This window comes from Vidua chalybeata, chromosome 1, assembly GCF_026979565.1.
Source record: "Vidua chalybeata isolate OUT-0048 chromosome 1, bVidCha1 merged haplotype, whole genome shotgun sequence".
In the NCBI taxonomy this organism is placed as follows: domain Eukaryota; kingdom Metazoa; phylum Chordata; class Aves; order Passeriformes; family Viduidae; genus Vidua; species Vidua chalybeata.
The window spans coordinates 24,801,153-24,816,560 of NC_071530.1; the positions used below are offsets into that span (position 1 = coordinate 24,801,153).

Genomic DNA, 15,408 nt, shown 5'->3' on the forward strand with positions numbered 1-15,408 from the left:
TTGCTCAGGAAGAAACAGGAGTCTTTAGCTCCAGATACTAAATACAGCATTGTATTTTAAACTAAACACTCACTGTGTATAATATAAACTAACCCTGAAACAAAGACTAGAATCCAGGGGCCTCTGCTAGGGATTAATGTTCGCTCTCTCGCATCTGCTTCTTCTGGTCCAATGAATCTTTGCAGAAAAGAAATTAATAGAAAATAGCTTCGATGATTAAGAATGCAATCCCCATTCCTCTAGTCCTTCTCACTCATTAGCCAACAGTCACTCTAAGAATGTGGGTTTCAGTCTTCTCAAGACAAAAAATGTCCAACCCCCCCGCCACCACCAACCAAACCACAAACAAACCAACAAATAAACAAACCCCAAAACATGTTTCTCCTATTTGGGTGGAACGCTTTAATTGCAGAAAAGGTAAATGGAATAGATTTCTTGACTCTTAGTCCTCTCTCATATTCAAATTCTTTGCATATGTCCTTTAAATCATGCTGTTAGACATCTGCATTTCTTGACTCTTAGTCCTCTCTCATATTCAAATTCTTTGCATATGTCCTTTAAATCATGCTGTTAGACATCTGCATTTATCATCTTGCCTTGTTATCTAGACATACCTTTTTTCTCTTCTGTAGATCAACAGGGATATTTGGCCAAGGCAGGCTCTGAGCATTCATCTGCTTTGTTAGTACTGCCAGATAAGCCCTGGGAAGTACAAAGAGAATGGTAGCGTTGTTTGTTCTCCTTTTTGAGAACTTTCTGTATATTTCTTATAGCAAGAGCTGTTCCCTACTTTCTAAATCTTTAGCTGTCTTGACTTCAGAGCTGAAATCAATATGTAATATTTTTAACCTAGTTACATCCTTACAGACATCAGCGGCAAAGCAAAGCATATTTTGTTATAAGAAAGAAACGGTATCTAGGTAAGTCTTCCAGCAAAACCTGTGTGATGGCAGCATAGCTTGTTCTTTGATGTCTCTCTGGCAGTTGTCATATCTGGGTTAAGAAGCAGATACTAGAGCATGCATTTTTCATGTTTGGGTAAATGGCTTTAAGTATCACTTTGTGGCCATGTACCACTAGGGTTATCTCAGGAGGAGGGTGGAAAAGTCAGAGGGGTCAGTTTTAGCCCCCAGTATGGAAGGAAATTACATGTTTTAATGGCTGAAATATTTTCAGGATGGAGAAAATGACTCTTTGGTCCACTTCAGGAGAGACTAGCAGACAACCTGAAGCAAAATTCAATGTTAGGTTTCAGTAAATCATTAAATTTACCCCTGGGAGGCATTTTGGTACTGTTATGATGAACAAGATATTTTATATAGGTTTTGAAGAAGTGGTCATATCAATGAGAGCAGCAGATTATCATTGTATAAGAAATACATACCAAAGAAATTGAAATCAAAGACATGAAATACAAGGCTCTTATTTTTCTAGATTAGTGACCTGCAACTTGAGGTTTAGATTGTTACCTCTCTCACATTATCCATCTCTAAAATCTTATCAATTTACAGCTTACATTTGGTTGTCTTTTAATGTCAGAAAACACCTTTAAATTATCCTGTTAGGTCACAGAATCATAAAATGGCTGGGTTTGAAAGGGACCTTTGAGATCTTCTAATTCAAAGGCCGCTTCAGTGGATAGAGACACCTTTCACTCAGGGCTCCATCCAGCCTGGCATTTAAACACTTCCAGGGATGATGCATCCACAGCTTCTCTGGGCAGCCTGTTCCAGTGCCTCACCACCCTCACAGTAAAAGCTTTTTTCCTAGTAGCTAATCTAAACCTACTCTTTTTCAGTTTGAATCTCTTTCCCCTTGTCCTGTCGCTTCCAGCTGTTATAAAAAGTCTCTCTCCCTTTCTTGTAGGCTCCTTTCAGGTACTGGAAAACTGCAATTAGGTCACCCCCAAAGTCCACTCTTTTCTAGGCTGAACAAATCCAGATCTCTCAGCCTTTCCTCACAGGAGATGTACTCCATCACTTTAATCAACTTGGTGGCCTTGTCTGGACTCAATTCAACAGGTTAATGTCCTTCTTAATAGTCAATCTACTGGGGCCCCAGAGCTGTATGCAGAACTGCAGGTGGGGTCTCACTGGAGCACAGCAGAGGGGTAGAATCCCCTCTGTCACCCTGCCGGCCACACTGCTTTTGGTGCAGCCCAGTTTGGTTTGGCTTTCTGGGCTGTGAGTGCACATTGCTGGGTCATGTCCAGCCTCTCATCCACCAGCACCCCTAAATCCTTCTCAGAAGGGCTGTGCTTGATCTGTTCATCCTGCAATTCCTCTCTGGAGCAAGCTGGGAAATTCACAGAAAATAACACAATGCAACGAGAAAGACTAGTTAATGTGTGTAGAGTCACAAAATTTGGAATTTTGTTATGTCAATTCCCAGCCATATACAGAGCCACATATGGAATCCTGGGTGTTACTGCAGCCAAACAGTAAAAGATAACAGAGACAGAAGCTGATAGAGAGGGCAGTGACCAAGAATGCTTAGGAATCTTCTATTCTACACGATCTAAATGTTGTCAAGCATGCAAGTTGTTGCTTTGTTAAAAATATCTGCTCTTTGTAACTGGAGCACAATTCCTCAGTCAGATCCCCAGGAAGTACAAATCAGTATTGGCTGCTGTACATTGAGGACCATCTCACAGAAGCACATCTGAGATCATTGTACAGTTTTAACTGTGCTCATTCATGCTTATTGAGAGAAAATCCAAGACATTTGAAAGACCTATATAAAATTCAGTTTTCTTTGAGGTAGTATATGCAATTAGTTCTGTGGAATTCAATATAAAGGGAGCATATTTGGTGCAAGATGTGCAGCAGTTTTGCTAGAGTAACATGCTAGTATGAGTCCTTGAGTTCATTCTGCTCCTTGCTGGAATGTTGTGTGTTTGTTGCTCATCTCCAGTGAGTTGCTGCCAGCAGATTCTTCCCTTCAGCCTTCCATGGTGGCTCTTCCATGGCACTAGGTTTGTTTGATGTCTTGTGAAGGCTGACCTAGAACAGAGGCTAGACGGAGTTAAAGAATTAAGTAGGTATTTTTTAGGAGGCCTCAATAGATCCACCTTGGGCAGTACAAGAGCCCAGCCACGGCTACACCCAAGATGAACCCAAAATTGTCACAAAATGGACGACCAGTCACGGGGTCTCACACTTTTATAAGTTCTTGTCCATTAGTATATTGGAGTTAATTGTCCAATTACAGTTTCAGGTTATGAAGTCCCATCCTTCTTGTTTTTCTCTCTTCATTCTGTCATTGTTTATGCTCTTGGGCCTGAGATTTGGATCATTTGTCCTTGGTTCCCAGCTAGAGAAGGAATTGTTTTGTCCACCTACTCTGTGAAAAGAGCTTAACATCCCCTAATATGAAGCTCAGAACTAGACACTAAAGCAGCACAGAATCCTAAAAACGTAAAAGCTAAAACCTGAGGCATCATGTTGGAATTGAAAATATCACGGTAAATTTAAGAGACTAAAGGAGCATGAGAGATAGGAATGACAAGAAGGTGTTGCTTCATTGGCACTACTCCTGGTGTTGTAAAAATGGGCAGTAGTAGAGTTCTGCTCACATGCTGCCTTGTGGAAACCCTACAATTCTACTGAAACTGAGTTAATTTTGTAGTAGAGCCATTATGGAAGAACAAGAGTGAAAAGATTAAATAGCAATAGATTGTAAGGGATGTGTAACTAAGCAGTTGTGGGTACATATACCCTGAGAGCATCAAAATAAATAGGCTGGAGATGTGCTGACCTGTTGCGTAGCAACCAGGAGGAAGCACAGAACCAAATCTCTGGATGCTTGTGATTTGTAAACCTTTACAGAACAAAGTACAAGACCTTTGCCCATCTGCTAGAAATGTTCAGAAGCTGAAGGATAAAAATGGTACATTCCCTGAAATGTAACACTTGACAACCATTTTTATTTATAGATAAATACACAGATGCAGTGTAAAAAGCCTGACTATTTTGCCTCAAGGTTATGTAGAAAAAATACTTAGTCTCTCCAATTTTACTTAGTGTTTTCCTGAATTCATCACACATGGGAGATTCTTTTACATACTGCAAATGCTGAGTTTTTGCAGCTGCAAATATTTGCTCATTGTTGTGATTTCGTAAACATTGATGTGCTCATTTAGCAAAATTATTTATGTTATTCTACTGAAGTCAAGTACAAATTCTGATGCATGAGAAAAGAGGCACTCATGTTTATTTAAAAATTGCTGTTGAGATGCTTCTAGCCCCTCTTGCCCATTTGAAGTGTGTTTCAAACATTATTTTCAAATGAATGTGATGTATTAGAATACATTTATACTAGGGTAGCAACTCTGTCTGGTTTCTTACAGACCAAAGCTGTTTATCTGCTTTGTACAGTTTCATACTTTGCATGCACACTTTAAAGTTGTAGAAATCATAGGTACATCCCATGGGATTTTTTTTGTATTGTAAAAATATATAATATTTCTAACTGTAGGAAAGATGCTAATTTGTGCCAAGTAGAGATAAATACAGTACATTATAAAAATAAATAATTTTTTCCAGTGGAACACTTCATTTGTCGGAGTTTCAATAGTAATGGTACTCCCATTTACTCTATAAACCCATTCTTTAAAACCAAAATTACTGAGTAATATATTTTATTGTGCAACATCCTTTGCATTTCACACAGATATGTTTTGCAGTTTTGGACTCAAGTAATTGGCTATTTATGAAAGCATATGAATAATACATGTACAGCATCTCTAAATCCTAGATGCTGCTTATTTATTTCAGAGAAGTTCATTAATGAATCAATTATTGATAATTAGTTATATAGCATGACTAATGCCATACGTAACAGTATTTAATGAACCCCCTTGGTGATTGCAACAGAGATAATAACAAAAAAGACAGGAATTCACAAACCAGGAAAGACCTCAAGGCTCATGAAGGGTAAAATTTCTACTCCTTTTGGAAAATTTCTACTCTAGTGCAGCCTACTGAATGAACAGCATGTAAAAATCCTGCAAACACCAAAAAGGAGTAAAATCTGTAGGAATTTTTATGGGCTACGAGATTTGGAAACTTAAGTTCCTTTTTAGATGAGCTTGGCAAAAACATGCAGGCAAAATGCTATCCTAGCAAATACAAAGAACAGGCTGGAAGAGAAGGGAGATCTTATATATTGTTTACTTTTCCTACTTTAAAAGTGCACTTGTTGTAATTATCTATTTATTTTACTTTATATACATAGGGCATTTGGGGCTTATTTTTTCCTATATTTAGTCTACGTACACATCTTGCAACTCTTTGTACCAGTTCTTCTGGTTTTATTACTCTAAGTATCAACTTATTGATACTGAAATTCAAGTAAAACTTTTTAGATACCTGTGACTGTTTCTGCTGTTAAGTGTTCATAGAAATGCTTTGAAAAAATATCTGCTTAAATATTGTGATAATTGATAAAGACCTTGTAGCTTATAAAGCTGTAGTAAAACTGGCTTGCACATGTAAAAAGTACTTGCATGGCTTTTAGTCCTGTTGAGGATAAAATGCTGTTATTTGCATATTTACATTCTTACTGCTCCCACAAATGAGATGGTTACTACCTGTGGGATGAGCTTAGTGGAGTAGTTTGGAATATGTTGTGTACAGCAGAGAAGTTTATGCAAACATGATTGTTACTTTAAGATTAATGTAAATTGTCTTTCAAATATCTTGTTTCATACAGTGACAAGCTAAAAGGAACTGTTGGGAGCATTGTAAGGATCGGATTCTTCTCACCCTGTCTGTGACATTTATAATGTAGATCACCCAGGGCCCTTTATCATCATTAAAGAGGAATTGGTGACTTTGGGGCATGCTTGATCTTAGCTGCTTTTAAACATGTGCTTTAGGAAAAGTGGAATCATGTCCTAGGATACCCAGACTCTTTTGATTTTACCTGTACTGATGGTAGGGATAGCTCTGTGTTGTACACTGTGGGCATCCAGGATGCTGTGAACTAAGGCAGTAGATAGTGAAGTCCCAGAAAGCAGTCGCTGGAAGCCAGTGCTGCACATGCACAGGCCTGGGTAGCTGTCATCACACTGGGTCTGGTGTGTAAATGGAATTGACTGTGTTTCCAAGCCTAAGAGGGGACTCTGAGGCATGTTTAATGCACATGGGGAAAACTGACATCTTGAAATGGAGCACTTCATTTCATTAAAAGGCATGCCATGAGGAGCCAACTCCTTTCTTCAGTATCTCAAAGGAAGGAGAATTTTCTCCAACTTTTGGGAGTACAGGCAGGTGCTCTCTGTGCAAGGTCCTGATAACAAGAACCTGTGCTAGCAAGTGTGGTAAGCACTTTTGGAGTGGGAAGACTCTCTGTCCCCTTTTAAAACCATGACAATAAACTTGGCCAAACAAATAAAAATTGATCTAAGATCTAAGATTTTGCATCTCTCTTGAACAGGGGAGTTCCAGGCTGTTGCCTTGCTATGATAATTATTTCTACACTTACTCAGCATTCTGTGTATTTGTTCCTATGTGTTCCTTCTCCCACACAGGGGATTTAACTGCTTCAGTACAAAATGTGCTTGCTCCTCAGCGATTCCTCTGACCAGTGCCTTCTCCCAGGCTGGAGATTAGGTTGTTCATAAGCCTTGGGCTGTCATTCTGCACTACAGAGAATGTTAAAAGTAAATCTCTTTTACTGTTTGCCTTTATCTCTCTCGGTGTGGCATGCCTTTTGGCACTCAGAATGGCACTTATTAGAAATTTGCTCCCAGAAACGAACAACGTTAACTCCATGGTTAATGCCAAGCAGAGTGATAAGTACATTTGCCTCCTTGCTTGCTACCAGCTTGCTGGCATCTAAGAAAGGTGGTTACATACCCTTGATGTTCAATTTGTGCTAAAATTGTAAATAGCCAGCCTGCAGGTTGGTAAGCTGTCTGGGGGGCTCAGGCATGACTATAATATATTCAGGATGAAAGTCTATAACTGAGCACTGGCAACATTCTTTGAAGGAAATTTAATACATCGTCTTTGTTGTATATAAGATCTATTTTGTTAAAAATAGAGCAAAGTTATAATAGGATTAGATCACCCTGACTGGAGCATTGTAAAAGAGGGGCCAGGCACTAAACCATTGATGCTCTAATCAGGGGAAAAGCCAGTTAGCTTCCCTGATATTAAGGGAATGAATTTTTAGAAAGCCATTCATTGATATCTGACAAACAGCTTGAAAGGGATGCCAAACCCTCAGGGTTTCTGTCAGTAGCCTTAAAATGCATTTGCATATTTTTTGCATGGAAATGGGAGCTCTCTCTCTATTGCCAAACTGCAGAACTAAAAGGATGCAAAAACTCTTTCTAGTCTAAAGGTCTCTGAGGGGTAACTTCATAATCAGAATTCAAATGTGTGCGACAGATTAGGAAAATGACTTCAAATGGGATTTCAGCCATATCTAAGAGAGACACAGGAATCCTGAACAGATTGGTAGGCAAAACATTACCTGCTCTTCCATTAAAATGCTTGTTTCTTCCTATGAGCATTTCTCATGTAAAAAAGTAGCTCACTGATGTCAGCTGATCACAAACACTAAAGTGCTTCTGCTTAGTTTTCTTGATATCAAATGCAATTTTCTTCTGACAGTTTTGATTTTCTCCTATTGATAGCACTACCATTATGTATAGGATGAGAGTGATAGAGGAACAAAGAAATTGTGGTCCTCCACATGCAGCCAGTGTATCCAGTTGTCCCACTGGTTGGTAGCTGTCCTTCCTAGCTATATTATTTGTTGGAAGTTGTTGTGGATGGAACCATAGTCCCCTGGCCTTGAAAGGGTGCCTTGCCAGCATGGGCAGCTCTGCTGAAGTGCAGAATTTGTGACACTGTGAGCTGGAGTTTAGGCTGCTCTTATGCCTGTCCTTTTCATTAAATGGTTTCCTTGTCTGATTCCAAATGTTATTCTGTTCTTTCCTTTAAGGAAAATGCTTGCAAAGAAAACAAAGCATCTGGGGCCAAGATTGTGCTTAATGTGCAGGTGATGTTTTGTGGGCAATATCCTCTGTTTCACAGGCTAGCTATCAGGCTTTTATGATTTTGAGGAGGAAGCTGATGTCTGCAGTGAAATTCATGATGGGTGAAAGTGCCATGTAATTTTTAGCAGATAATTTTACTCTCTGGTCATCCACCCATCCAGGCAGTAATATGAGCAGAGTTCTCATTATGCTAATGGAGAGTTGACATTCAAATTTCCCATGCATCAAGTGAACAATAGACTTCCATTGCGTATACATGGCACTGCCATTGATCTGATTGATTTTGAGTTGCAACAGAGGATATGATTGGTGATGTGTGAACGGGAAAGGCACAGTTAACTCTTTTCATGAATGGCTGTATTAATCAGAACTGTCCTTGAAACAAAGTCCTAATAAGAAAATCACTATTTATACAGTTAGATTACAGTTCATAATGATTATGATGTTAGAAAATCAATAAATAATCTGTGACTTAAGTTATGGATTTGTGCAACACTGGTGGGGTTTTACAACTGTAGAAAAAGATTGGTATTGTATCTTCTTTAAAGATCTGGCTCTATATCTGTATAGAATGACTTTTTATTTCCTTACCCTTCATTTTGAAGGCTCATGTACATCAGTATAGGCTGATAGAGATTTAAAAGAAAAAGAGTATTTGTGACTTCTCATCACTATTCTAAAGAAAAGTGGGTTAAATGGTGGAAAAGGTCTTTCAGTATTTCAGAAGAAATGTTTTTGCCAACTTTGTGTGGTTGGCATCAAATCAGGAGTGTTAGGCATGTTTCCTGCCTCTTGGAAAGATGACCTGAACACAAGACTGTTGGCAGACCAATGTGCTGTTTTATTAAAGAGAAATGTTGATTTGCTGGGCTTTTGTTCCTTGTCTGTAGCTTCTTGGGGGAATGGCCCAGCTTTCCCTGGAAAGGGTGGAAGAGATTCCTGGGCAGGATAGCTCATAGCTTGGTGAGAGTGCACGCTGAAGGGGTGAATGTGAGAAGGATACTGAGGCTGAACTGATGGTCTGTGTGGGACTGTGTTGGTGGGACAGGATCCTGCTTGGCAGCTGTACAAAGCACCTGCATAAGCAAAAGCTCTCCTGTTTCCATTTTTTGCAAGTAAAATTATTACTTGGCTAAGAAGTATGGGGCTGTTTGGGGCAGCTCTGATTTTGGTACTTGGAATCTGTTTGTGGATCTGAGTTCTACACTCTGGCAGATCTACTGAAGATCGTGGAAATCAAAAGACTTTAGCTTCACTTTGAAAGTCTTTTGAAATCAAAAGACTTTACCTTTGTTTTGAAAGCATTATTTTGAACAGCAATAGGTTTGCTTCACAAAGGTAATTTTGTAGTAGAGGCAGTCTGAAAATATATCACATTTGGTGATATTCTGATCTAGTTCCTTGAAATGAAAATTGTGAAGAAAATACTCCACTTCCTACAATGTCAGTATAGTCCAAGGACCAGTGTTTATATAGAAATATATTTGTTGCAATTTTAGAAGCCCTCCTTTTGATATAATTAACTTTTTTTTTCAGTAAATATGGTAATCATTCAATTTTCACCTTGATTTCCATATTTTTGTTTCCAGCAGAGTCAAAATGTCAGACAAAAGTGATTTAAAAGCAGAACTTGAGCGCAAAAAACAACGTTTGGCTCAGATAAGAGAAGAAAAGAAACGGAAGGAAGAAGAAAGGAAGAAAAAAGAGGTAAATTTGCAAAACCACCTTTTAGATAGCTTATGCGTGCACAAGGGGATTGCTGAGGTTTTGACATCTCAGTATTATATGCCCCAAGGTATCTGTCATGTGGAATGAGATACTCAAACCCATGTCAGACTAACCTGAAAATCAAAAAGCTTTTTTTAAGTTGAGAATATTGGGGTGAGGGAATTGCTTTTAAAACCACAGCATTGTCAAATGACAACAGTTTAGACAACCTGATGTGCATGTGTATGGAGAAAGAAAAATTGATTTGCCACAATGCCTTTTCCTGGGCTCTCCTTCAATGGAAAGGGAGTGGAGAGTGGGGAAAGACAGAAAGAGGACATTCACATTTTTTCAAGCCATTACAATCTAAATATGTGTTTTTGTACTCTGAAGACTAGTTTGATTATTAGCTAAGGTAACAGATTTACAATTATTATTCTCCAGTAAAGTAAAACATAATTGCAATTGCATTTTCATCTTCTGGCATGGGTGCATCTTTCAGTTCTGTTAAAGTTTGATTGACATATTAGTTTATTTGTCCTTGACAATATGCATTAGGTTTATCATTAAGGGATTTGTACTTCTTTTTATTCAGTCACTTAGTGGAATAGAGGTGAGAATTGACAGGGAGTGGATATTCATTTTCATGCAAAGTCAGAGAAGCATTAAGTGATTATGCTTCCTTTCCTTCAAATGTCAACACTTACTATAGTTTAAAGCACCTGTTATCCTTTACTAATAACTGGTTTCCTTTTAAACTGACACTTTAATATTGTACAAGAATTTCATGGAATTACCTTGGAAATGTGATGTGATCCAAGAAATCAGCATTCCAGTTTTGGCTGTCTTTTTAATCTTTTATCATTTGAGCCACATTTGTGCAGTTACAGCACACACCCCAGTGAGGCTCCTGCACTCACTGGGGAAGTCCTCCATAAGCAGATCTTTAAATGGTAATGCTTTCAGTGTTCATTACTAAAGAACTAGAGGGAGTGGGGCTGAGCTAATGGCTCAAGGGAACTATTAGGTCCTTTCTCTGCATCCCCTGACTCTGACTTTATGCCTTGTGGAGAACTTGTGGTGGTTGAAACTTGCCTGCAAATAATGCTACCGTGCATTATTGTGTAAATGGGCTGTGCTGTGGTGCCAGATGGGTCCAGGAGTGAAGGTGATACTCACAAAGGTGCTTGGCCATTCACACTGGCGCAGGGGACCTGTCTACAACCCTGCATGCTGGGAGATGGTTCATGGGAAGAGCTGAGCACAGGAATATGCCTGGGCCTTGACTACAAAATCAGTGTTTCCTGGCTGTCTCCAAACTGGAGAACATGGGGATGCTTCTGAATTTCTAGGTTTTCTGTTGTGCCTGCACCAAGATCAACACCAGTCTGAGGAACTGTACAAGTCCTCTTTTCCAGCACTCTGGTTTCAGCAGAAAGGGCAACCTCAATATGGGATTCTGGCTAATGCAGGTTCTCCTACTGTTTTTAGATGCCCACAGATCAGAATAGGAGAAGGCTAATATGTGGAAGCTCCGTGGAGGTAGAGATTGCTAAGCAGAGAGGGAAGGATCTTGTGGACCTTTAGTGGGCCAAGAGCTGCCAAAGTCCTAGTTTAGAGATGTCAGTTCTTTCTTTTGCACCTCTTGGATATTGAAGTTAATGATAAGTATTTCTTTTCCCAACAAGCGCTTGAGACCAAATGGAGGACCTTAAGCTACATCACTGAAATGCAAAGAAATTTTTTTCTTGATCCTAAAGTAAATAGGAAAGGGCCAGTTTTATTCAGGGTAATGATACCTGTTGTTCTGTGGTCAGCTTTTATGTTAGTTGAGTAAGTTGCACCTCTTGAGTAAGAGGCAGAAAATTTCCATCATTGTCCTGTAAAAATTCTTGCAAAAATTCTTGCAAAGACCAGTTTTACCATCCATTTAGGAAAAATTACTGTTACTGATATATACAGTATAAATTATCTGAGTTATAAATTACCTAAAAGTATCAAAATGAATTTCAAATTGTACCTAAGCAGTAGTGCATACAAATATTTCTACACATATAATTGCTAGAGCTGATTATAGATGAAATAATTTTTTCTCTTTCCTTCTGGTTTAACTCAGGCTGATCTACAGCAGAAGAAGGAGCCAGCTCAGGAAGATTCTGACCTAGACCGTAAAAGAAGAGAGACAGAAGCTTTGTTGCAGAGCATTGGTATATCCCCAGAACCACCTCTAGGTATTTAAGAGGAGCACACTGTAAAGCATTCAGCTCTGCCACAACTAATGCTTTCTTTCTACTAAAGCATGCTTGGCTTTTTTGATTTTTGGCTGTATTAGTGAAGTGAACTCTTCTGTTTGAATGCCTGCCATACCATTCTCGTATACAAGCTCATGGCATTTTTGAGTACTTGTCATTGCCAAAAACATCTGTTTCATTTATTCAAGAATTTTTATGAACATAATGCAGGTTGGTTTTGCATACGAGCAGTGATTTCTTTTCTGATGGACTGTTCTATCTTCTCACTCAAAAATATAAGTGCTGTACTTCATTAGCCCCAAGTTTTGTTTCAAAAACTCAAATTAAGCATTTGTAAGGAAGGAGAAGCACAGTCATGTGGGAACTCCCACTGAGTTTCTTTTAAAATTGAGCAAAACTGGAGAAACAAAATTTTAAAAACCCAAATCACAAATAGAAAAAAGCTTATCAACAGACACTATTTTAGATTTTTGCTCTGGTTTCATGTGCTTGACCTCTTTTTTGGTTTCGATGTTTCTGTTCTAGAACCTTAAGTATTCAGTTTAAAAATACATACAGTATTTGAGTATGGATTACATTGATTAAGCTCTGCCTCATTTATTGAAGCGAGAAATTTCCTTCCTTTTCCCCTTCGTCTTCCCCTTCCCCTTCCCCTCTCCCTCAAATTTGGGATCACTCTCACTTGTTTTAGCTGAAACCTTGGCCCCTCTGGAGCTATCAAGGCTTTTCATAAAGTTCTTTGTGACAGAATCTAGGATTTTACCCCTGGTTATTCTTGCCAGTAATATAGCGGAGAAACTTAAATTTTGACAAAATGTTGAAGTTTTGATTGAGGAAAGCACCTTGTACAGGTGCCTGGATGCATATGCAAGTAGGTAGTGACACCCTGAATTGGAATTTAAATTAATTACTTGTATCAACCAACATTTATTGAGAAAAGTTACTATTTTTATAAGTTATGGTAGAGTGACTGAAACGTTTAGATACCACTTCTCAGAAGAATTGTCTGACAAGTAATGGTTAGGTTATTGTTATGTATAATAAAATATGTTTTTTTTAATTATATCATGATACAAAAGTGAGGTCCAAGATAAAATCAGATATATTTTTAATGTATAGCATTACAAATACTCATTTTTATGTAAGAATGAGTATATATGATGAGTATATATGTCCTTATAATTTTATTAACCAAACACATATATTCATGTTACAAGTTATCAGTTTTTATCTTAGTTAATTTTTTGTATTTGAAACTGTCAAAAGAACATGTAAATTCACATGTAAGATTATTCCTTTTAGTTAAAAATAGTCTTTTGTTCCCTTTACATACACTCACAATTAACATACAAAGGAGGATTTAATTCCACCTTCACACGGTGGCAGGTCTCACTGTGAATATGGAATGTGTAAACAACCAGACATACCTGTAACCTGCCAAAGGGCTGTCACGAAGATGAATTCACTTTTCATGCTGCAGTCATTTCTGTGACAGTCTCTAGGGAGAATCTGCATTAAATGCTTGACCATATGGAAAATCCTAATCTCTTGACAGGTCTGTCATTATACATTGTAAAGCATAACAAAGTATTTTAAAGTTTTACTCTGTTAAATCTATAGAAGGAAATGCACATGATTGAAACCAAATGGAAACTTTGCTTTTGCATTAAACCCTCTTTTTGTGTTTTATTCAATGTGGCTGCTTTGAAGAATACTTGCTTTAAATCTTGACTGGAGCCATCTCTTAATGTTTAATACTTTTGAGAAACCATTTTAAAAGAAATCAGGATATTTTTACCCTTTTATTTGTTATTTCTTTGCTGAAGAGCTTTAACTTGGGCTGACCTTGAGCTATGAACTTCCTTTCCTGTTTCAGGAAACAAAACTGCCTTTGCATGAAATATGCTTCAAAAGCCCTGAAAAGGCAAAGAGAAAACCATTTCAAGAGCTTGGGCAAATAGTGTCTAAAGCAAGGGAAACTTTTCCTTGAGTGTTGAAATCATGTCCCACCCAAAATGGATATTTTGTATGACCTACATTACTTAAGAAAACAATCACCAAGTAAACTGTGTATTCTCAGCATCTTTGGGAAATGATTTTAACTTAGCTGATTTCCTTATTTAGCTTTTATTTTTGATGTCATTTCCACACTGGAGCCTTAGAGCATATCTAATGGACACTGGCTTTTGATTTAAATTCAGAATTTGAAAAGTATGCTTGTTCTGTTGCCTACATGACTTTACCAGAAGAGTTCACTTAGTTTTTTGACAAGACAATCCCCTGATACTTCTTCATACCTTTAAAATCTTTTGCGAGTCAACTTCAAACCAGACTCAAGAAAACAAGTACTATTTTATTTCCACAGGTATCTTCTCCATTGATTAGCTGTAGATTCCCATTGGGCTTTCAGTCCTGTCTAGATACATGTCAGTTTTAACACTTCCAGAAGACTTAAAATTCACTTGACTCTCTTCCTTTTCTTTTTCTTTCCTTCCTTATTTGCTTTCACCATTTCAAACTCTCCTACTCATTCATCCACTATCATTTTGGTCCATTGGTTTTGATTTGTCTGACACTGCTCTTCATCAGTGCAGTCGCTGCATGTGTTAACATGGGATACCTGTTATTTTCATTATTTAGTCCCAACCCCTATGTCTCCCTCTTCGAAATCAGTGAGCACACCCAGTGACGCAGGCAGCCAGGACTCAGGGGATCTGGGACCCATAGGAAGGTAAGATACAGAGTTAACAGACTTACTTCCCCATTTTTTCCTTTTCTGCTGTAAATAAGATCATGCTGTATTGAATGTGTACTTTTGTTTCTGCATTGTCCACTGGGTGCTACCATCAAGCAAGAGTGGTTTTAGATGGGAGGCAAATAAATGCATGCAGCAAATGGATCTTAAACTCTGAGCTCCAAAGCTTATAGTGGAAGCAAGAGCTGATTTTAAACTTCTGAACTGTCCTACAGAAAGCTCTCATGATGTTTGGAAATACACTAGAAAAAAGGGAGATGTGTGCAGAGGTTAGAACCTCTTATTCATGCTGAGTTCTCTCTGTTCACCTAACCAGTCCCCTTGGAATTCCTCCTCACATAACACCAGGTTGCCTCAGGTTGCTGTGACTGCTCATTGCAGTGTGTGCCACTGACAGTGGCAAAGAAGAGCTTGGACAGGAACAGGCTGAAACATCCCAGGACCCGCTGGCAATTCTGCCTTGGAAACTCTGGATATTGGAGAGTTTCATGCAGAATGGAAGCAAAGCAGCTCTGTTCTTGTTGGAAAGTGGAATGTGTGTGAGGGATGGAAACAAGAGTAATATTATTTTTGTTTCCATGGGGGAAATAAAAAATGAAGTGGCAATCCCAAAATAATTCTTTCTCTGGAACAGGAAAGAAAGGACACTGTGAGGATGCTGCTGGTAAAGAGGGTATGTTCAA

General features: G+C 38.4%; 1 protein-coding gene across 10 annotated transcripts in view; it reads left to right on the forward strand.

The window, feature by feature from the left end:
* DYNC1I1 (dynein cytoplasmic 1 intermediate chain 1) overlaps positions 1-15,408 on the forward strand; it is a 186,022-nt gene that overhangs the window by 7,696 nt on the left and 162,918 nt on the right. For 4 of the 10 annotated variants that reach the window (XM_053946048.1, XM_053946031.1, XM_053946023.1 and 1 more), the window contains 3 exons: positions 9,601-9,718; positions 11,835-11,949; positions 14,560-14,701. In XM_053946048.1, the coding sequence (XP_053802023.1) occupies positions 9,611-9,718; positions 11,835-11,949; positions 14,560-14,701 (365 nt within the window). In that variant the 5' untranslated portion in view covers positions 9,601-9,610. The remainder of the gene's footprint in view (positions 1-9,600; positions 9,719-11,834; positions 11,950-14,559; positions 14,702-15,408) is intronic. The other 6 variants (XM_053946057.1, XM_053946039.1, XM_053946064.1 and 3 more) reach the window with 3 other exon arrangements.